Source organism: Podarcis muralis, chromosome 1 (assembly GCF_964188315.1).
Source record: "Podarcis muralis chromosome 1, rPodMur119.hap1.1, whole genome shotgun sequence".
NCBI classification, from domain to species: Eukaryota; Metazoa; Chordata; class Lepidosauria; order Squamata; family Lacertidae; genus Podarcis; species Podarcis muralis.
The window spans coordinates 102546946-102569518 of record NC_135655.1 but is presented as its reverse complement, the minus strand read 5'-3'; the positions used below and the strand labels follow the sequence as shown (position 1 = coordinate 102569518).

Below are 22573 nucleotides of genomic sequence, written 5' to 3'. Positions count from 1 at the left end.
ATCTTAAAATATTAAGAAACATTTTAAATAAATAAAAGTTAAACCATGGCCATTGTTATAGAAAGGCACATTGACAAGCCCCAGGTTCATGTGATCGCTCTTCGATGCAGTGCTGAGATGTTTGGAAGCTTTCTCTTGTTTTTACTACCATAGGTAATATTAGCTGTGATACACTGAAAAGTTCGGTAGGCATTACATTTTTGAAAGCTTTGGGACCTTTGCATAATTGTGTGTCTGTGGGGATTCTGAACTGCTAGAACATAAATAAGCCCAGCGCTTATTAATACCAAATTGTTTGCAAGGTTGCAGCTGTAACTGCTAGGCTGGCAGAGGCATACAAAATAACCTGTGCCTATTTGTGATCCTAGGCACTGAAATCTCTGAGTAGGGCTGCAGTTCTGTTCCCCTCTATGCAACATCAATCACCAGAGGAACTAGGAATAGAGGGGATTCACTGAGACCACTAGATGGCAGAGATTAGTAGCGTCTATCTATAGATTCGGTTCTTGTAGCAGGATGGCAGAGGATCATATCACAGGCTACATAAGAATATCCTTGTATTTAATCTCCAGTGGCAGTTCTTTCCAATGAAAAGCAGCTCAGCAAAAGAGGCAATTTGGACTGGAAAAATGATGTGGGTAGGACCGAGTGTTTAACCTTTTTTCCCATCTGCTTTTCTACGGCAACTCCCCTTCCCAGCTGTTCTTCTCCCTGCCCCTGCCGGGATACAGATGTGCCTTTATTCTTTGATATATTATTGTGCAACTCCATAACTTCTACTTTGCCCATCCCATTAAGTAGCCTTTGTACCAATGATGAAGGAGATTGCTTCTCGCAGTTTTAAGTTCTTGGCAGGAATACAAAAAGTTGTCTCATACAAGGGTTGCCATATTTTAAAAAGTGAAAATCTGGACACAAAAGTTGTTGAGCTTTTTTGGAAATATCAAGGGGAAGAAAATGAAGTTTTTGACTTTTTTTTTTTTGAGGAAATTCGGCAAAATTTGACACTTCTGACATGGGTTGCTATGTCTGTGAAATTCCAGACATATGGCAGCCCTACCTTAGACTGACCATGGGCTCATCTAGCTCAGAATCATCAGTACTGACAGTTGCCCAAGATTTCAGACGGGTCTTTCCTTGGCCTTTGCAGACAGATGCCAAGGATTGGCTTAATGTGTGTGAAGCATAGGCTACTATCCAACTGCTGTGTCTCATCAGCACATGGATTTACATGTGTATTCCACAAGCTCCCCAAATCAGCTCCACAGCGTTGGGAAAAACCCTAGAACAGATGTTTGTTGGTGTATTGCCAAACTTGAAATGAGCCTTGAAGTATGGCCTTGAAGCACATCCTTGAGGCGTGTCTAAAACTTCTGCTTAGGAAAGAGGTATCTCCCCAGCAACTGGTGTCCTTATCAGGGCACATCTGGAGGAGGAGGAGATATGCCGTGGAATGTGAGGCAGTCAGTGTTGGTCAGTGTGTCTGCCAGAATTTGTGAAAGTCTGATTTGAGGAGGGTGCAGCCGAGTGTTCCATTGCACATGTGTAAATCCTTGCACTGATGGGACACATTAGTTGGATGCTGCCCTTATAGATTCTACCACTGAGCTATGACTTTTCAGGTTCCAGAAGACTGGTTTTTAATTATCTATTCTGAGGCCTTTGCTGAGTCCCATTCTTGACTTTCCTGAACTAGAACCTGTAGTTTTGTTGGCCAGTTCAGACATCACTGACAATTTAATCTGGTTTGATTGTTTCATCTTCCACTTAATCTGTGAATATTAGTCTGTAGTCTGAGTTCAGTGGCGTTCTGCTGATTGCGAAGGAACTTGTAAACCTGAAAATGGAGTCAGGATTCCATCATCATATTAATTAAGTAAATAAATTGCCTTAATTTTAAATTTAATTTGGAAACAGAGTGGCCTCCCCCCCCCAAAAAAAGTGAAAAACATGGCTCTTGAAGTTTGATAAATATATATTTAGAAATCTCAATAATACATCAAATGTAGTACAATGATTATAGGGTCTATGAGTAAATATTTCTTCATCTTTTTGGCTCAAGAAAATGATCACTGCTTACAATTCAAAGTGGCTATCACTGAGCAGCTGTGAAGCAGGAAGGGGACTTATTTGCACACAATTGCATGGCCCCTTGGAACTTTAGCTAAAAACTTGAAACAAAAACAACAGGCTTTTTAACCCATTTATGGTGACGGGTAGAGAAGCAGATAAAGTCAAGGGAGGAATCACATGATGGTGAGAAGCATCAGTCCAAAGGGGTGTGTATCACTGAGGTTGTATGGATCACTGAAGATCAGCAAAAAAGAGAGATCACATTGGGAGGAGGTAACAGGAAATTATGGCGAATAGGATCCACTGGGAGGAACATCAAGTAGGTGCTTGGGAATAGGGGAATGTCTTTAATAAACATCCAAGGCAAATTCTTCTTTCATGTCAATGTTCTTTTATACAATGCCAAATCTTCCAGCTAAGTAATTTTTGTTGTCTTGGGTAGTTGTATTTTTCCCATCACTCTTTTTGGGTGTATCTAAAGCAATGTATTTAATCTGAAAGCCTCCTGCCGTTACTGAAGCATCGGACAAAAACTTCAGTGTCATTACATTACCTAGGACGAGAAACAGAGAAAGAGAAAAATTACGGTACTTCTATTGAGGAAACACCTACCCCCCCAATAAAACTTCAAAGAATTTTTGAATTTCTCATTCTTTCTGCCAAAACACATGGTAGCATTTTTCTCTTAAGTGCACTCAGAAACACTGTCAAAGATAATAAATGCCACTCAGTATGTGAGTAGGACAGGAATGGGAAACCTGTTGTCTTTGTGATGTTATTGGACTTCCAACTCCCATCAGTCCCAAAGGCCAGGGAAGATGGGATTTTTAGTCCATCACAGGTTCTCCATCCCTGCCCTAGGAAGTAATGCAGAGGTTTATAATACTTCAACCATTCTGCTTCTGTGAATTGGCCTTTGTGACGACCTCTCTGGATGGAATGTTCTGTTGTGCAGTACTTCTTAAGAGTCTGAGAAGTAACTGTTATTGTCTTAGTCCATGGTTGTGTGGAGGTGTGCATGTGTATAATATTACCTGTGCTGATTACATTTTCTGGAAGTTCGTCTCCACAATACCTGAAAAACATGACAGTTGATTTACTGGTTAAATATAGGCAAGCCAAAATTCAGTAACACACTTGCTGCAGTGGCTACCTAAGCCTTTGCCAGACCAATATCAGCTTGAACTTACACTGGGTGATCTATTGTGAAGGATGCCACCATTATGATGTGTAGAAGACATCAGGTAAGATAATCACATAGAAGTAACTCATATGCCACAACAATGGTAATTTGCAAAGTGGCTGAAGTCCTCAACTGATTTTGGATACTTCTCAACAGATTTGTCATGTTTGGCACAAATAGGAACCTTTTCAGGGACTGGGATTTAACATGAAGGAACGAAAAGGCCAGTGGCCTATACACATAACACAAAACTTTGCTTCTTTTGAATGTATTAACCATGATGATAATCTCCCTTTGCCATGCGCAATTCTGTTTGCATGGTTGATGGAAAACTGGTTATCTGAAATATCAACATTTTAGTAACTGAAGGCCAACTGATAGATGATTGCATGCTTTTAGACATGCAAATTGTGTCAGCTGGGAGGGCTGATAAGGAGATCGGAGCAAGCATGGAGTAGGGTTTTAGACCTGTTTCCCCATGCTGTGGTCCTGGGGCGAATCACTCGTCTGAATCTGGTATTATTTGTATTGAGAGGAAATCCCCCATTGATGGGAAGTCCAAGAACTGCACTTGAATGAGAAGCAAGAGACCACAAATGAGCTGAGATGAGTTTTCTCTCTGCTCTAATATTTTGGAGGAATTGCAGAGTTGGGGAATGGGTGGGGATTGACTGGGAATTGCAACATACTTCCAATGAATGAGTTTGGAAGGATTCCTGGATTGGATCTAAAAGGGCGAGAAACCAAGGAGTGGGGGGAAGTTGGAAAAAGTGTGTGGTTATTAACACTTCTTAGTTCGCTGTTTGTGTAAATAAATTATGTTATTGTTCAGAACCTCTGAGACTGGGTGGGATAAACATATCCAAATAATAGATGTGTGTCGTATCTACATTGTATGTTTATAGCATGTGGCTTTCCCCCGGCAAAACCTGGGAAGTGTAGTTTAATTTTCAGAAAGCTACAATTCCAGGCACCTCTAACAAATTATAATTACCAGGATGGGAAGCCATGTGGTTTAAATGAGCATAAAATGTGGTGGTAGTCTTTTTATTTCCTGGATGAAGTTTCCACGCCCCTGTATGGTGTAATATGTTAAGAAAGGTGGAAATTGTTTTACCTGCCAACAAAACCATTTACGTCATCATAGCTGTCGTATATTTCTAAGTAATCAGCCATGCACGCTGTATCGTCTTCAAGATCAAAGTCGAGAAACTGAATTTGAATCCGTTGGCCGTATTTCACCCTTATATGCCAATAACAAGTTTGATCGTTTTCATATTCCTTTGGGTAGCCAGGGGTTTTAAAGATGTGCTTTGAATCTGTGAAGATTCCACCGCAGGCTTTTCCTAGGAGAGAAATAAAACAAGAGGGAATTTGCCTTTTGAATTGGGCTGTCACAATGTCAGAGAAGACTTGCGGCGAGACACAGGTAACCAAAATTAATACTGGCACCTGCCATCACTGTAATGTGATGGCATATAATCTTATAATCCATATAATCTTATTGTATTGTGTTTCTAGTATTTAAGGGAGAATGCTCACCAGGGTACAAAGAGAAGGATATAAAGAGTACTGCTCTACTAGACTCGGAGCCAGCAGGGAGCCCCAACTTTGAGCTTTCATTTTTTTAAATGAAGAAAAAAGTCTGTAGCCCCTTTAGAATGAAAGTTTAGTTGCAGAGTGGTTTATGACAACCCTACAGTGTTTCCCCACAGTATTAGACCCTCGTTGCAGGTTGAGTTGGGTTGAAGCTGAAAGAGTAAGTCCTGAGAATTGTAGTTTGTGCTTTTTACATGTGTGTTGAATGTGCTTTAAATGCATCGAATGTAGGCTAAAACAATCCTGCATTGTTTTTATCCCCACAGTGGAAGTTTGGCTATTGCCTCCAAGTTGAATAATATCACTTACAAAGTACGAAGATTCCCACCTCCCGAATGAAAGGAACAGATGTAAACCAGCCAAGGTCAACAACTTGGTTTGATAATGATGCTCACCACCCAAACAATACATTTGAAAAAGATCTAGCTTGCCTCTCAGAGGAGACAGCCAAACAGGAGGCACAGAGAGGCTGACTAATCTGAATTCTAAGAATGAAGGTTGCCTCTCCCTCTTTTCCCTGACATGTTCAACATCTGTGAGGGTTTCTCCTCCCCTGAGAGGTTACTCAGCTGCTTATTCACACAGCTTTTTGTTTTGACTTCACATTGATAACTGCAAAGTGTGGTTTCCCCCCACCATTTCTCAGAGAGTGCTAGTCACCATAGCGCTTCATGTACTAAACACGTGAACCTGGTTGCTGCAATGATGGCATTTACAAAATGGCAAAAGGAAAGAAAATGTTTCCTGCACCAGAAAACCATGCTGTTTTTGATGGTGAGCTATAGTATAAAATGCACTATGAAACATTCCAGCACTGTTAAAGGAAAAGCAATATACTTGGGGTTTAAGACTGCATTTACTGTATTTATAGGCACATGAATGCATGTTCATTTAAAAAACAAACAATCATTTTGGAATCTTCTTCTGACACTGCCAGGCAAGCATCTTCCACATGTTCTCCAAACCCAAACCACTTAAATTCCAGCACACCGTCTCCAATGGTATAATTCAGCAGACATAATTTGACCTTGTTACTCATAGGATTAAAAACATAAATAAAAGTAAGTAGCACAGAACAATAAAGCTTTGTCCTTGATACTGTTTTTCTTTTTTACTGCCCCTTTGTCATCATTTCATTCTCAAGAAATGCTTTTCAGGGGCGAAGAAGAGCGTGCAACAGATCTAGACTTTGCGCTTGTCCACATTTCCACTTGTCTTGTGCATAGAAAGCACGAGTCTAAGTCTGAGCAGTTTCCCCCCTTGCCTCACTCTTTCTCTCCCCCCCCCCCATTCTTCTGAATTTGGTAGTGTTTATTCTACAAACCATTAGAAGTAAATTTACACAGCTGTTAATTATGGAAAGTGGCACTACCATACTGTGTAACACAGTTTAAGATAGTAGAATAAGGCATTATTCCATTTAAAGGCATGCAGGAAGGGGTTTATTGCATTCCATATTTTTCCTTCAGCTCTTCCACTTTTTAAATATATGCTTTCATTGCATCTTCTTTGGACATTCCTTTCAAGGAATTCCAGGCATCCCACTTGGCCTTGCCTTTGAAATCAAGCATCCCAGGACGGTCTGTATTTACATCTCCAACTGTGGCCAGCTTGTAATGGCTGTAGATATCCAGCACTTCTTGATCTGTTGGTTGGGTCTTCAGCTTCTTGACTTCTTCTGCAGCTTTTGCAAACTCTGCCTATGCCATGGTTGCAGAAGCGCGCAGCGACCCCCTCCTGATGCAACAAAAGGCTGAACTGTGCCCATTGCAGTCTCTTGCCCCAGAGTCTATCTGCCTCACTCCTTTCTCAGAGAAAACCTGCTTTTTAGGGCTAAATCGGAGCAAATGCAAATCCATATAAAAAGAAGTTTGCTCTGACTGAGCACTAAAGAGCGGTTTCCCCAGTGGGACAAGAGGAAGTGTCAATAAGCCCCTCAGCAGAAGTACAGTGGTACCTCGGGTTAAGTACTTCATTCATTCCGGAGGTCCGTACTTAACCTGAAACTGTTCTTAATCTGAAGCACCACTTTAGCTAATGGGGCCTCCTGCTGCCACCGCGCTGCCGGAGCACGATTTCTGTTCTTATCCTGAAACAAAGTTCTTAACCTGAAGCACTATTTCTGGCTTAGTGGAGTGTGTAACCTGAAGCGTATGTAACCTGAAGCATATGTAACCCGAGGTACCACTGTACTCAGTCTCTGTTGATTCTAGAATGAAGTGCTGTGGGTACTCAGCCGGAGGCCAAATAACAGAAGCAATTACAGGAAAAGCAGAGAGTCCCTCAGGCCTGTTTGGGAGGCTAGCCAGAAAGCATTGGGCTTCCCTGAAAATCAAGCATAGGGCTATGTCAGTCATTTTAGAGTTGACGCCACTGCCTGCAGAAAACAAGGCCTTGGCGAGAGCAGAGAAGTAAGCCTGGACGTTGCTGGACTCTGGGACTGATGCTGCCTGGGGACTTGCCCTGCCTGCGCAAGCAGCTGTTTTCCTCATAATTCCTTTTCAAGAAGTAAATTTGGCAAATGAAGGGATGTTCACCAAGATTTCGGAGGTCTCCAGGATGCTGTCATCGATAGGAAACTGCACAAAGTCTGCCCTGAGCTTTTGGAAGGGAAAGGAGTGGTCAAAGCAGCAGATTAGTGATGCAGATTTAATTGGCACCTTGTACCTTGTTTTAACTTGTACCTTGTTTTAAATCCTACTTTATTTCTGTGCCAGCTGGGTGACTTTTAGTGAGCCATTGTTGGAGAACAATATCATCCCCAATATGGAGCTGCTGCTGAAATGTGTAGGGTCCTTGACCATGTGACATCACCACACTGTATATTTTCTGTCCATTTCCGCCACAACATTGGTAGCTTCTAGCAAGACATACCATCATGATCTCTCAATAGGCGGGCAAGTGATCCAACAAGATACATGGGAAAACTCAACACGGGATGTAATTTTTGGCAGTAGATCCTTGTTGTGGATCTTTTGTTCTTATTTATTTCCCGCTTAATTACTGAAGTTTAATTCCTGAATAATATGATGTTCCATCCTTAGTGTGCAACCACTCAGAACTGTATGATTAGACACTCTGGCACAAAATCCCCATGCTAGCAGGTAGCTGGTCTTCAAGGTACTATCCACTGAACTTTTAATTTTGTTTAAAAATTAATTTTATTTTGATTTTAAATGTGATTTCAAATTGTATTTTAAACTAATCGTTTGATTTTGTGTTTTTAATATATTATATATTTGGTGTTAGCTGCCCCAAGTCTGGTCTCGGCCAGGGAGGGCGGAGTATAAATAAAATTTATGATGGTGATGATGATAATGATAATGATAATGATACTACCATTACTGGGAAAGTTGTTGCCCAGAAGTGTCCTTATCTTCAGTTAGCTTTATTTGCAAAATAAAAACAACAATTTGCCTCTTAGAATTTCAGGGAGGCTGAATTAAGAACTAGAAAGTATATACTTCAATGAAAAGTTGGGTATTGAACAGATATTTCCATCCCTTTGTCCCTACAGACGAACCCGGGGGGGGGGGGGGGAGAGGGAAATTTATCAACCACAGCCCTGAATATAAGAAGCTTAAATCCACAAATCTCTGGGCACTTGTTTTTCTGCTAATCAGAACATTTATGCTAACCACAGGGGAAGGAAAACCCCGCTGACTTGGAAAAGAAGCAGGTGATTTAGGGCGGCTCCCCGCTCCATAAAATACCGCCAGCGGATTATGAAATAGGTGCTACATTGCTATGGAGTTCCTTGGATTATGTAATATGTAATGGGGCCCACTAGAAAGGAGCAATCAAGTACTGGCTCTGGAATTTCTCTTGAGAGTATTAAAAAGCACACAGATTTGCAATCGCATGCACACAAAAGCTTAAACCCAGAACAAACTTAGTTCGTCTCTAAGGTGCTACTGGATAATTATTATTTTTTTATTTTGACTACGAAAATGTTGTTTGTTGCACACTCACCATTAGGGTTGAAGCAGTAAGCATCCCACTTCTCGCTCCTGTTGAGCCGAAAGCCGTAGTCCACAATCCCAGTCTTTCCAAAGCCACAGTTGCTTCCAGGTTTGACAATGGGATAGCCAACTCTTCCTTTCGCTAACCAGCCAGCCGCACACATATGAAACCCTGGGGGATGGAAGGACATGTCATGTACGCCCAGTGCTGGCTTAAGATGGAAACACTGTACTTCAGATTGATGACCTTTTGTTCTTGTTGCCAAAAATGTAATTGACACACAGTTCGTTTAAATTGAATTAAGCCAAGCAAGTGAAACAATTTCCACCCTGGGCACAGAAAATGCCTCGTGTATGCTTCATTTATTTTATTTTATTAGAAAATGTGTCATCTTTTTTAACAATGGAAAGGGCTGTTTTCACTTTAAACTAATAAACAACAATTGGATGCAGATGCTTACTAGATCTTAGTCTTAGAACTGCTTTTTAAAGATGTCGGACTAGTGTAAGTCACTGAGTTACTGAAATTCGGGCATTCACTCCCTAAGGCAGTTACCTCTGTTGCATCTCTGTTGCCTGGCATTATCTTTAGGTACTCTCCAGGTTAATATCACTCATCACACTAGTTCAAATAGAAGCCGTGGATGTAGAGATGTAGAGAAAAACAGCCTATTACCATCTTGCTTAAGACTACTTTAGTGCTGACAAGTCTGGGAGAGTTTCAGCTCTATGAAATAAGCATCTCAGCCTAAAATTGAGAGGCTGACATGTCCCAGGTGTGTCCTGAGATATAGAAAATTGTACTACAACTTAGAGTGATAACTTTCTAGGTGGAGGAGTTAGCAAAAGAGTCAGAAGTGTGTGATAGGGCCATTTATCACACACTGTACTCATTTATCAAATGGTCTGGCAATTAATCATTTTGGTTGCTTGCTTTGTCGCCAGATTGCATCTTTCTAGGCCTCTTCACATGCTGTGTGGGGTTGTGCACATTTCATTTCATTGAAGCCATTTATATTAATTGATTCTTGAGCTCACACATCAGTTGTGAATAGCAGCTCCAACAATTATCCCTTTTACTCCATTCCTGTACCCATTAACTTGGGAGCAAGTTCCATGGGACTCAATGGGGCTTATTTCAGAGTAGACATTGTATAGGATTGTGCTGCACATACCTTTCCCCCTTGGATGTAAGTCCCATTGAATTAGCTATGACCTACAGCCAAGTAGCACATTGCAGATAGTGGGCAGCCTTGATATACAGTGCTACCTCTGCTTACGTACTTAATTCGTTCCGGAGGTCCGTTCTTAACCTGAAACTGTTCTTAACCTGAAGCACCATTTTAGCTAATGGGGCCTCCTGCTGCCGCTGCACTGCCGCCTCCCGATTTCTGTTTTCATTCTGAAGCAAAGTTCTTAACTCGAGGTACTATTTCTGGGTTAGCGGTGTCTGTAACCTGAAGCGTATGTAACCTGAAACGTATGTAAGCCGAGGTACCACTGTAATGGAGATTAATAAAACCAAACTGATTTCAATCCATGTCCATAGGGTTCTTAAACTTTCATCTTCGGTATTACTTACATGTCAATTTCTGTAACAAACAGCATTGTTCGTACAGATGTGTTTTTAACAGAAAAGGAAACAGATGAGTGAACTGAAATCAGACTCAATCATTGAACAATCAACAGTGCGGGCAGTTTGTGTGAACATCAAAGGACAAAACGCACTCTGGGCAGCTTTCCCCTATCTCTTGCCTTCTAGATGTTTTGGACTACAACTCCCATCAGCCACAGTCAGCACAGGAATGCCACAGTAGGAAGTTTCCTCACTAAAAGCCCAGTGGTTTTATGTAGCTCTTCTTCACTTTGGGGGACTTTGTGGCATGCAGGAGAATTCCTGCTGGACCGGACTGCCAAATGATCCCATATATTGCGTGCTCATACCTATTTTCCTTGCAGCCTCCAGCTGCTGGTATGTGGCTAGATGCCCTCCTTCATACTGACACACTGCTTTTGCTTCTGCATATGTGAGCTGGTATTTTCCAGACCTTGCTTCTCTATGGTACACTCCTGCCGCTCGTTCTGTGAAGCCAAAGCAACAAACAGTGATCTTTTTCTTTTTAAAACAAAGGAAACAAAGTTTTGAGGAATCTAGCAGGTGTCCTACTCTTCACGGCCGCCGACAGTTTAGCCCAGGATGCTGTTCCTTGTAATGCGAACATGAGCAATCTATCAAATCTTCTCTGGGTGTCAGTGAGGGAATTCTGCCATTGCTCTTCTGACAGCAAGTAACATTAATTTTAGCGTCCACAGACGGCTTTAGAGCACATGAACATTATGTACAGAAACTAGCTTCAAGCCTGACATAGCTTTTAATCAAAGAGCCTTGGGGACTGTAGATTGAGAAGGGGCTAGGGATTCCTTAAAAATTTAATCCACAGCAACATCTCTCTCTCTCTCTCTCTCTCTCTCTCTCTCTCTCTCTCTCTCACACACACACACACACACACACACACACTCTCATGGCTCCAAAATTTGCTAGGGGGGAGCCAATAACAGTTAAATTGAATGCAAACAAGTCTCAAGCTAGTTTAAAATTGAAATTAGGCTGGCAACTAAATTCTCAAAGTTAAATGCTTTACTGCTGAGTTCCTGGATCTTTTGGGTCTTCCTCACTTATTCTACTGGTCATGCCTATGGCTGTCTACCTATTCATCCATGCTTAAGTTCCCAGTTCATCCTTTCTTCCCATGCCTGCCCTTTACTAAGATTTGGCCCTCTCGGTCACAATGTGTCCACATTTTATGCCCAGTCAGGTCCCACATGTGGTTCTTTGGCTAGTTCAGATGCAATGCCTAAAACCAGGTATGGAGAATCTGTGGTCCTTCAGGTGCTGTTGGATTCCAAATCCCACCAGCTTCGGCTAGCAAAAATAGAGGATTATGACAGCAGGAGTCCAGCACTATCTGGAGGGTCACAGGTTCCTCATCCCTGGCCTAAACGGTGGTTTGGCATTATTTGAATGAGCCTTCAAGGAGCTTTAGGATAGAATGTTCCTTCCTCCCTTTTCTAATTTGAGGTAAACCATTCTTTGCCACACTGTTTAAACTGGGCAACTCTGGTTTGTACTTGTTCTGCAAAACAGGATCGGCCACCAGGTTTTGTTCATGATTTCTAACCAACAGGCAACATCACACCAATATTTATTTGTTATCTCTACTATTTCATCTCTGCTGCTTGCGGAGGTTGCAGAAACAAATTGTAAGATGCCAAAGTGCAAGTTCTACAGCTATTAGAGGAAATGGTTACAGAAAGACAAACTGGTAACAAAATTATGAATGCCTGTGCTAATCTGTGGAAGCTGGCTTGGAAAATTAATCAGAACTTGTTCCCAAATGAGGCATGCATAGGACTGTAGCCCAAGTAGAATAGGGATTTGGGACATTTGCAGTCAGCGTAATAATGAGAGTTTCACAACTTGAAACCAACATCTTTTTTTAAAAATCTGTTGGATGTTATTGTTGCATATAAAAATGTGTTGACACAGAAAAAACAGGTAACAGAGGGGGGCTGAAAGGGAGGGAACTAAACAGTATCCAGCAACTTTGATTTAATGAAGGCCTTTAACACTGAATTGTCACTGTTGAGTAATTTTGCCAACACTGATTCACCCCACGAACACTGATTATAATATTAGTACAGGACAAGTCCCCTGCCTAGACCCCCACAAAGACTGGATGATGTGGTATGAAAAACCTTTTTCTTTTCTTTTTTTTTGGCAGAAAGGTCAGGTTATTATACCCCCCCCCCATCTTCTTAAGTTCTTCCAACTTGGCTAACGACAACAAATTTCAGCAAATGTTTATTGCAACAAATATTCCTGAGCCAACGAATCTACGAAACTGGAAGTGGGGGATGTGATTTTTCCTGGCAGCGAGAATCATAAAGTCCATGTATTCAAAAAATGAACAGGCAGATTCCAGTACGCCCCATACCTCTCCTGTGCTTAAGGAAAATTCATTCAATTTTGTTATGTATGAATTGAAAACGTAAAGCGAGGGATAACCCAGTGCATTTGCAAATAGAAGGACCTTGGAGTTTTGTCACTTTTGCTGGCTAGCATTTTACTCATGGCAGCCAAGGACAGAGATTTCTCTACTTCTGCTGGATGAATAAGTTTGTGCCAAGTTTGTCCTACGTTGCACACACACACACACACACACACACACACACACACGTGATGCTGTTTGCCACGCCCCTAACCTATTTCCCAGGGCACATGCCCCCTTTCACCCCCATCAGAGGGAGCTCCTGGGACAGCAACTGTCATCTTCCCCACAACAAAGGACCTGCAATAGCTGTCCTAGTTGGAGGAAGGAATCCCTGTTAATTAGCAACTACAGCTAGATGTATAGTTGTTGTTAAAGAGTTGCTATTTCACAAGAGAGACATTTGCCTGATGTCGTTTGGCTACCTACAGCAGTAAACCGCTGCGTGGTCCTCCCAGGAGACCAAATGTGCCTGGAAAGGCCCATCAGTGTCATGCTGCTCTCTTGGAACAATGCAGGGAATGAAATAATCATTCAGCATAAATCACAGATAAACAAAACGAAGCAACAAGACAAGAGCCCCTGGTACGCAACTGGTATAAAACACCCTGCGAGAATAGGAGATGGTAGAAAAGAAAGTCAGTTAACAAAAATAGTCACATGGCAAAGATCTGAATATACATCATGTAATCTAGTAGAAAAGCTTATTAAAAGCTCAGAAGTATTGCTAGGAAGGCAGTGATAATTAGGGGGAAATGGTTGCTTTCCACATTTAATTTCTTTCGGGAAGTTCCTGGATGCAACACAGGGTAGTTTTGTTAGTATGTTCTTGTGGGTATTGTTATAATAATATTTTATTGGTGTATCATTGTTCAAAAGTCAATAAGAGAATGTAGGTTTTTCAATCTTAAAACCAAACCAAACCAAAAATTATATATTTTAGAATGGACAAGCTGTTCCTGATAGTCTTCTTTGGGATTTTATTTGCAGTTGCTACAGAAACTACAGCAGTCAGTCTTTCTGACCTGCTCCTGTGGGTGGTCTAGATCTATTGAGAGTAATCAGAAACTTCCATCTCTCTTGCTCTCTTGTAAAAATCATTTTATTGGTATGGACAGGCTTTCAGCATCTGTACTCCGCCTTCTCTCCTCAGTTTTTGAATTAAAAATCCACTGTATATACCAAAAATGGTCCCTCCAGATGTTGTGGGACTCCAATTCCCATCGGCTCTACTGAAAGACCAGCAACTTTTTGTTCCTTGAAATCTTTCCATTCCAGATGGTCATTACAATAACTCTGTAACCGAGAAAGTGCCTGAGTTTGCTTTTCCTCTCATTCCCACTCATCTCCTTTCCTTTTGTGCCATGCTTTTTTAGATTATAAACTTGGGGGCAGGGGCTGTCTTATTATTAATATTTGCAAACTCCTTGAGGTGTTATTTTTAGTTGAAGGGTAGGATTAAGATGTTTTGAGTAAATAAAAAGCCACAACCAGTGGTCACCGTTCCCAATTAAAGAGAACGAGGGTGGTGTTCAGTGGTGAGTTTTGTCACCTCTTTTTCTAGAAATATAGCACTGCCCTTGCTGTATATGATGGGGACTTTTTTTTAACATAATTTTTATTAAATTTTATACTTTGTCACATACCAACGAAATCATAACATCACTTACATCTTTGCTCATCCTGAGCATCAACTCCCCCCCCCCCCACTCCCTGGCTTTCATAGGTATACCCTTTCGTCTTAGCATTCCTATCTCACCCGATTTACCTTCTTTTTATCCTTAAAGAAATTTACTTCCATACAGTATTTGTAAACCAGTTCCACATATCAACATTACAAAATATTTTAAGTAAGACCTGCAAACGTTTGCAGATATTTACAATGTTCTTTCATATATTGTATAAATTTACTCGTCCTTTTCAAACAGCTCATCACGCTGGTTTTGAATCTTCCCTGTCAGCTTTGCCAGTTCTGCATATTCAATCATTTTAGTCTGCCATCCTTCCAAAGTTGGAAGTTCCTGCTGCTTCCATTTCTGTGCTAAAAGTGTCCTTGCAGTCGTAGTAGCATACATAAATATAGTTATGTTTTTTTAAAGGAATTTCTTCTATTATACCCAGTAAAAACGCCTCTGGTTTTTTAATAAAAATATTGTTTAAAGACCTTTTCCAGTTCATTATATATCATGTCCCAGAAGGCTTGTCTTAGTACAAGTCCATATGATGGGGACTTTGCATGCTGTGCTGATGCTCCATTTTTCTCTTCTTCCTCTGCCCTAGTGTTTAAGAGTGGTAGACTCGTAATCTGGTGAACCGGGTTCGCGTCTCCGCTCCTCCACCTGCAGCTGCTGGGTGACCTTGGCCTAGTCACATTTCTCTGAAGTCTCTCAGCCCCACTCACCTCACAGAGTGTTTGTTGTGGGGGAGGAAGGGAAAGGAGATTGTTAGCCGCTTTGAGACTCCTTCGGGTAGTGATAAAGCGGGATATCAAATCCAAACTCCTCCTCCTCCCTACTGAGTAATTGAGAAGGTAATGAGTGTTATTTCCTTCCCTTGTACATGCACGCAACAGTCTCTGCTTCTTTTCATCTCATTTCTCTAAATATTCTTGAGCCACACTTGACCCCTTTGAAAGCTGCCTAAGGACTCATAGGCCAGTTTCATTTCATGAGCATCCTTAGCTCATCAATATAGACCAGTTTCTATAACTACCCAGAGAGGTGCAGACATTGTAATGGCGGTGGACCCTTCATTGGAAGTCTTCAAGCAGAAGTTGTATGACCATCTGTCATGGATGCTTTAGCTGAGATTCTTGCATTGTCCTCTAGAATCCTTTCTATGATTTTTTGACTGTACCATGGAGTTGAGTTGCATGCATTTGCATTGGAGAAATGAGGGGATTAGTGCTGACACCAAAAAGCAGGAAATCCGCCAGCTGGACGCTATTACAATAGCTGTAAAAAGCTGTCCCCTCAAATGGCAGAGGGCTCAGGAAATAATTATCCCTGGGAGTCCTGGACGAAACTTTTCTCAAATGTTCCATGCAGATTGCAAGCCCATCTGTGCACTTAGAAATATTTATGCTTACAGGAGGGAGGGCTGTGTAAACGAATTAAGCCTTGGACATTGAGTTTTTCCACAACAGAAATTTAAACCCTTATTCTATCAGGGGCACCAGAGGTGGGTAGCTCAGAAACACCACCACTGCCTTGTAGCTTAAATTGGGATAACATACAAAAACTGCTTGCAAAAATGTGTTTATTGGGAGAAATTCAAACTAAACTGAATTTCCATGTGGAAATGTGGTGAACGGAATTTAAGATGGGGAAAAAACGGGAATCTGAAAGACACAAAAACTGACAGATTCATTCATCCCAACTCAGGTCTCCCACATTTCCCCTATATCAAACCGTATCAGCAGTATCCCTTGCTTTCTATTCCACTATGTTATTGGATTAAGATGGTAGTTCCAAGGAGTATGGTATTTATTACTGCTGCTCAGCTCTGGAATAATCTGCTGGAGAAGTTATTGGTAAGAAATTGCACACAGGGCGTACAATATATAGTTTCTGTTCACTTTCAATTGATCCATTTTTCAGTTAGGCTATTTTTGGTTTTGGTTTACTTGCTTTCAACAGTGTTGATTTGCTGTTTTGTTTTATTCCTGGGTCTTTGGTTTTACTTCTGCTTACCCACTTTGAGCCTTTGGAAAAAGTGAACTATAAACAACTGGAATGCATACATATACATACAGCCTGACAACCACCAGGACCTTGTGCTGCATGGCCTATTCCTTTTAGTGCCAACACACAGTGTTGTTATCAGAGCAGGACTTCAGGGCAGACATCCACTAGAATGATCAGGAGGATCCTCCCCTAAGCAGCAGGGCAGAGGGATCACACTCTGAAGTACCGTATGTGGAATATTTATTAATTCGTGTAACCAAAATGCATGTACTCCTTGATAGGAGAAAAACCTCTAAGTAGTTTGCAAAAAATATAAAATAAAACATTTTTAATTTAAAAAATGAAAGCCAGTATTTAAATCATTCAAAGCATAGTTAAAATCAACAGTAGCTAAAAAGTGATAAAATACATATCACTTCTGAACGTCTGGATAGGGTTGCCTGAACAATAACAAATATTAAGCACTTGCCAAGAAGAATACAGGGAAGGCACCTGTCTGATGACTATAGGCAGGGAGTTCAAAAGTGTAGGTGCTGCCATGCTAAATGATTGATTTCTTGCAAATGTGGAACAAGTCTCATGGGGCACTTGTAACAGTGACCATTATGCAGATCAAAGTAGTCAAACGGGCACATACAAGGTAAGGCAATCTCACAAATAAACTGGTCCCAAGCTGTTAAGGCAGTAGTTTTCAAACAGTGTGCCATGGCACCCTGGGGTGCCTTGAATGATGTCCAGGGGTGCCACAGGCAACTCTGGCCTCCCACCCTCCCTCTAGCATCTCTGCCTTGCCAAGGCTTGCACGGTTGTTTGTTGCAGCATCCCTGGCTACAAGCTCCACAGGCGAATGGTGCCTCTGGGGCTGGCCAGGGAGTGCTAGTTACCTGGAGTTACCTGGTGGCCTTGGAGCAAGCAAGCAAGCAAGCAGGCAAGGGAGCCCAGCCAGCCAGTCCACCAGCCCTTCCTGTTGGGCATGGAAGGACAAGTGGGAGGCTAGGCAGGTAGGCAGGCACTGCACTGGCCTTTCTTGTGCTTGCTGTGAGCAATGCCTGCCTGGGAGCCCAGTGCTGAAGGGGAGCCTTTCCGCCATGCAGGTGCTGCAGTACCCACTGCTGCCACTGCTACCTCCCAAGGTAAGGTGCTGGCCTCACATTCACCTTTGGTCAGTTTCTGTTGGGCCCCTACGGCTGGGCGCATCCTCTTCCCAAGCCCCTGTGGGGCAGTGTGAGGACGTGCTTCTCTTTGGGGCAGGGGGAGGCAGCTCAGAGAACAGGGGCAGTGGTGGCAGCTGCCCAGAGGACTCCCAAGGAGAGGGGAGAGGAGATTAAGCTGAAGGAACACTCCAAAAGGGAGAGCGTTCGAAAAAGGGTGAGAGGCTGCCAGCTCTGCAGGCAAGGGGTGACATAAATGGGCTCCTGAGCCCCACAGGGGTGCCGCAGAAAGAATGTAGTTGGTCAAGGGAGCCATGGACTCAAAAAGGTTGAAAACCTCTGTGTCAAGGGATTTATATGCTCATAGTAACATATTGAACTTGGCCTAGAAGCAAATGGGACAACCAGTACAGATCTCTGAGCAGCTGTGTGGTGTGGATGTCACCTCAGGAAAAAGAATGTGTTAACCCCAGCTAAAATATAGTGCAGTTTGACTTTAAAGAAAATGCTGATTTTTCACACAATGCAAGTGCTACCCTCAAGGAAGATGTTTGACTCTTGCAAGACAAAGAAATAGGAACTTTGCCTCCCTGCACTGCCAAGCCCAAGTGCAGCACAAAGTTTCATTGTGACCGTGGTTGACAGCATGGTAAAGCCCCACATGCTGTGTTCTCAATTAACACATCCCTTCCTCGGTGCCTGTAATTAAATAAAGCCGGAGTCGCCAATGCAGTACCCAACAGATGTTGTGGACCACAGCTCCCTGCATCCCACTGACCATTCCATCATGCAGGCTGAGGCTGATGGAAACTGTAAGCTAAAACATCTGGAGGGCGGCACCATGTTGGCCACCCCTGAAATAAAGAGTAAACTGCAATGCGAATTCACAACCAGCATCATGTGTAGTTAAGGCCTCTATATTGGTTTGTGCGCTGGGAATGTATTGTTTCACTCAAGTGTTTTATTGAGCCTTCCTCATCCCCCTGCCGCATTTACAATTCATGAGTAAGATACGCTGACATTCAGGATTTTTCTGCACTCCTCTGACTATATTTCCATCACATATTAGGCGAGGTGTGCTGACTTAAAAACACAGGGCACCTCTCGTGATCCATATTCTGAGCCCTTAAGACACCCTGGTCTATAGTCTGAGCTTTCCCCCTCTCCAAGTACTGACACAGGCACACAGGGAACTATCCTGCAAGTACTCTGTTCCTGCTAGTTCCCCCACAGTAGTGTGCACTGACGTTCAGCTTCCAATGCTGCATATTGATTTCGTTGGGGTTTCAGCACGTCTTTGTTCCTTTGCATACTACCCAGTATCGTTAGGACCTAGGTATTACTCTACTAGTGGTTCTGAAAGGGCTAGCTAATTTTATGTTAAGCAGCTATACACCATAAACAATCAAAAGTTGGTTAGGATAAAAGCAAATGTCACTTCCTGACATCCTGGAGAGCTGCCACCCATTAATGTAGGCAGGGGTTGGGGAACCTATGGCCCTTCTGTTTTCGTTGGGACTACAGATCCCATCATCCCTGGCCATTGAGCATGGGAGTTGGAGTCCAGCAATATTTGGAAGGCTACAGGGTCCTCATTCCTGGTGTACACAGTCCTGAGCTAGATGGAGAAGTGGTCTAACAGGTAGGTCAAAGATAGCTTAAATATGATCTCTGTGCCTTAAGTCCATAATCCACCCACATGTCATGCATGTATTTCTGGGAAGTGGTTTCCAGCAAGTCCAAATGTGCTCCTTAGAACGGTCTTAATCAGGAATGGATTGCGTTCCACTGAAACGCAAGTAACGGAAAGGCTCAATGACCTGTTCTTTAACAAAAACCGCAGAGGGGAAAGAATGGATCTGTCATGGTCTTGGGTTGTAACACTTAGTGCTCTTTCTTGATCATAAGCTCCTTTGAACTGAGCTGGGCTGAGCGCCGCGCTGGCAACTCCTAAACATACCCAAGTCGTGTACCTGAATGTGTCTTCCACCCCCTCAGACATCACATTTGAAGCACATGGTGTAAAGCCTTGTAGTTTGACCTTCCTGCACCTTAGCCGGGGGGGGGGGGAGACATTTCTTGCAGAACAGCTGTGTTTAAATGGACAAGACTGCCCAAGTTTAAATGACCTTTGTATGGCAGCCTTTGTTGTTTCATTTGTAAGTAATATCTTGACCACATGAGACTTTTTCTAGGGTTTCTATGTTAGCTGCTAGAGGATATACCCAGCGGTGTGCTTCATGGCTAAGGATGCAGCCCTGAGGTCACTTTTGGGGCAGCATTTTATTTTGTGGCAAAAAAGATTTCTGCATTGCAGGGGGTTGGACTAGATGACCCTTGGGGTCTCTGCAAATCTATTGTTCTATGCCAGTATAAAGTGGAACTAGATGTTATAGAAGACACAGAGCTATTATTGACAATACTCCACCCCCCTTGTCAAGTTCTCTCCATCCCAATTCTCTGTTCATTTCTGGTTCTGTCTAGAGTGACCATTACTGACATACTGAACAGGCTCCATTCTTTATTTTCCTAAGTAAAATTCAGCTGTTCCGAAATAAGAGGAAAGGCAGGAGAATGCTAGAATGAGTAAGACATAAGAAAGTCAAAAGACAGCAGGAGAACAAAAATGGGATACAGAGAACGGGGAAGTACAACTGCTCTGAAATGTTTTTAAAAACCACTTCTTTCACAATGTATATTTCCCAAAATATCTGTATATGAAGCATCAAGGAATTTCATATATGTACAAGGCAAAGGCTGATATGTATCTTGCACAGCTGTTTCTGTTTAGTTCTCTCTCTCTCTCGCTCTCTCTCTCTCTCACACACACATTCTCTAGAGGTTTAGTTTTCCATTCATCTCAAGCTTTCAGATAATATCATTCTCCCAGCTCATATTTCTAGGCATTCTTTTTCTCAAATGAAATGTCTGCACCACTTTTTTTAAAAAAGTAAAATAAAGAAAATTAAGCCAAAACAATGCAAATGAATTCTTGTTCGGCTGCAGCAAGATGCTGCCTTTAAATCAATGGGACGTGACAACTGAAGCAGCGATTTGGAAAATGTTGTGGGTATCCCTGAAGCCAAGGCTTTGCAAATGGAAACAAATGAACAAACAAAACGAATAAATGAAAAACCTCTTACCTAGCCAGATAGAGTTATGTAGAACTCCGTCCTTGAACCCCCAGCCAGCAGCTGTATCCCACAGCAAGGCAAAGAGAAAAATCAACACAATCATATCTTCTGTTAAGAGTATTTTGCAGTCACTGTTGATGCGGGTCTGGAAAGACTCCTTCTAGCAGCTGCTGGCTTTCTAGTGGAACATCTGGCTGCCAGATCTTATATAGTGTTTTCATCTGTGAGGTCAGCAAGCCTGCTCCAATTGAACATGCTGTAGTATTGCTCACACATTAAAACTTCCCTGATTTTTTTGTAAGTCTGACTCATTTTACGTTTCCCTTACATGAGTCTCCAAAGTCTATAGCATCCAAGTAAAGGTTTAATTCCTCATTTGCCAAAGCAAACATATTGTTTTCGAACAGTTAAATATCTTTTTTCTTTTTTTTTTTTGGAACCTCCTTCTTTTGACACTGAAACGGCAATCTGCTTCACACAATTTTGCTCTTTTTACTGTATTTTTTTTTACCTGTTAACTATCTTCTTTCCCTCCCATAACCATCACCACTTATTTTGATACTCAGACAGCAAGCTGCTCTACACAATTCTGCCTTTGTAAAAGCATAACAACTGAATCCTTTGCAGGATAATTTGACTGTAGCTTCAGGCTGTCGCAGATATGCTTTCATGGAGTGGAAAAGCTTCTAACCCTGACTGGCGAACCAGAGTGAAAACTTCGCCGCTCTGGGCCGCCATCCAGGTTCCTTGTGCTTGGTGCCCCAATAGGGCAGTTAAAACATTTGGCTTGGTGGGCTTTCCACCATACAATACAGCTGGTCCAGGGCACTTAAAATGGCCAGCCACTGGGACATGACTCCTCGCTGCACCTGGAATGGAAGGCATGCCGCAAGGGGCTGTGACTGCCGCCCACCCTGACTGTAGGGTAAGTGGCCATTTTGGAATAACCAAGATGTAGGAATCTACAGCTATTGCTTTCATTTTTAGACACCTTCAGATCACTAATTTTAGGGTAATAAATTCATTTTTTAACCCCACTAACTTTTAAGTTAGAAAGAGATACAAAGCACACAACAAACTGAGGGAGTTCCTCCATGGCTTTTGTGTTCCAACATGGCTTTTGTGTTTGTACTCAGAGTTTCTAACGTAAGGCACAGCTATAATATGGCATTGAGGAACCCACTCTTCCAACCAAAAGTTGACGATATTGGCTATGGAGACCCACTGTGGGCTTTATGTCTGCACATGGAAGGATTTCCCACAGGGCAGAAGCCTCTAGGTCTCTTGTCCTCAGCGCTCTCCGAAAGGCACACCCCTCACCTGGCCCACCCTTCTCACCAGCCCTGCTCTGTGCCCTCATTTGTGAGGGCCTTTCCCTAGATGGAATGTGTTTTGAACTGTGTTTTAATGCTTCTTGTGTATGTCTCAAGCAAGATGGAAAGCTTAAAAGCTCTTTTTGGGCCAAATATGTGCGGGGTTACCCAGCACAAAAGGAGCTTTTAAACTCTCCGCCTTGCTTGCCAGGCAAGGCCTGAGACAGCCCTAGAAGGCTCTGGGAGGCTCTTGTGAGATCTTGTGGGACCATCCACGTTTCCGCAGGTTCTTGTGTAAGCATCCCTAGCCTTCCAAAGCTGGCCTGCTGGGTGGGCCTTGCCCCCCAAGCAAAGCAGAGACCTTAAAGGCTCCTATCATGCCAGGCAACTCAAGCAAAACCAGTGCAAAAAGACCTTGTACCC

At 42.4% G+C, this 22573-nt stretch overlaps 1 protein-coding gene and 1 pseudogene across 1 annotated transcript; both read right to left on the bottom strand.

The window, feature by feature from the left end:
- Positions 1 to 1957: 1957 nt before the first annotated feature.
- On the bottom strand, positions 1958 to 21035 carry TNFAIP6 (TNF alpha induced protein 6). Its single transcript, XM_028745806.2, has 6 exons — positions 20847 to 21035; positions 10762 to 10899; positions 8828 to 8989; positions 4374 to 4602; positions 3108 to 3148; positions 1958 to 2626 (listed from the first exon to the last, which is right to left on the bottom strand). The coding sequence occupies exons 1-6, from the start codon at positions 20938 to 20940 to the stop codon at positions 2466 to 2468; spliced, it is 825 nt and encodes a 274-aa protein (XP_028601639.1). The 5' UTR covers positions 20941 to 21035; the 3' UTR covers positions 1958 to 2465.
- Positions 6283 to 6564, bottom strand: LOC114605056 (acyl-CoA-binding protein pseudogene; annotated as a pseudogene).
- Positions 21036 to 22573: the final 1538 nt, after the last annotated feature.

What these genes read in the sequence shown, in the direction of transcription:
- TNFAIP6 (XM_028745806.2), bottom strand. Translation starts at nt 20,940, where the DNA reads ATGATTGTGTTGATTTTTCTCTTTGCCTTGCTGTGGGATACAGCTGCT. An exon ending in GGAGGCTGCAAGGAAAATAG is followed by an intron (nt 8,990 to 10,761) that starts GTATGAGCACGC and finishes TCCATCCCCCAG; the next exon opens with GGTTTCATATGTGTGCGGCT. An exon ending in TTACTGCTTCAACCCTAATG is followed by an intron (nt 4,603 to 8,827) that starts GTGAGTGTGCAA and finishes TTTCTCTCCTAG; the next exon opens with GAAAAGCCTGCGGTGGAATC.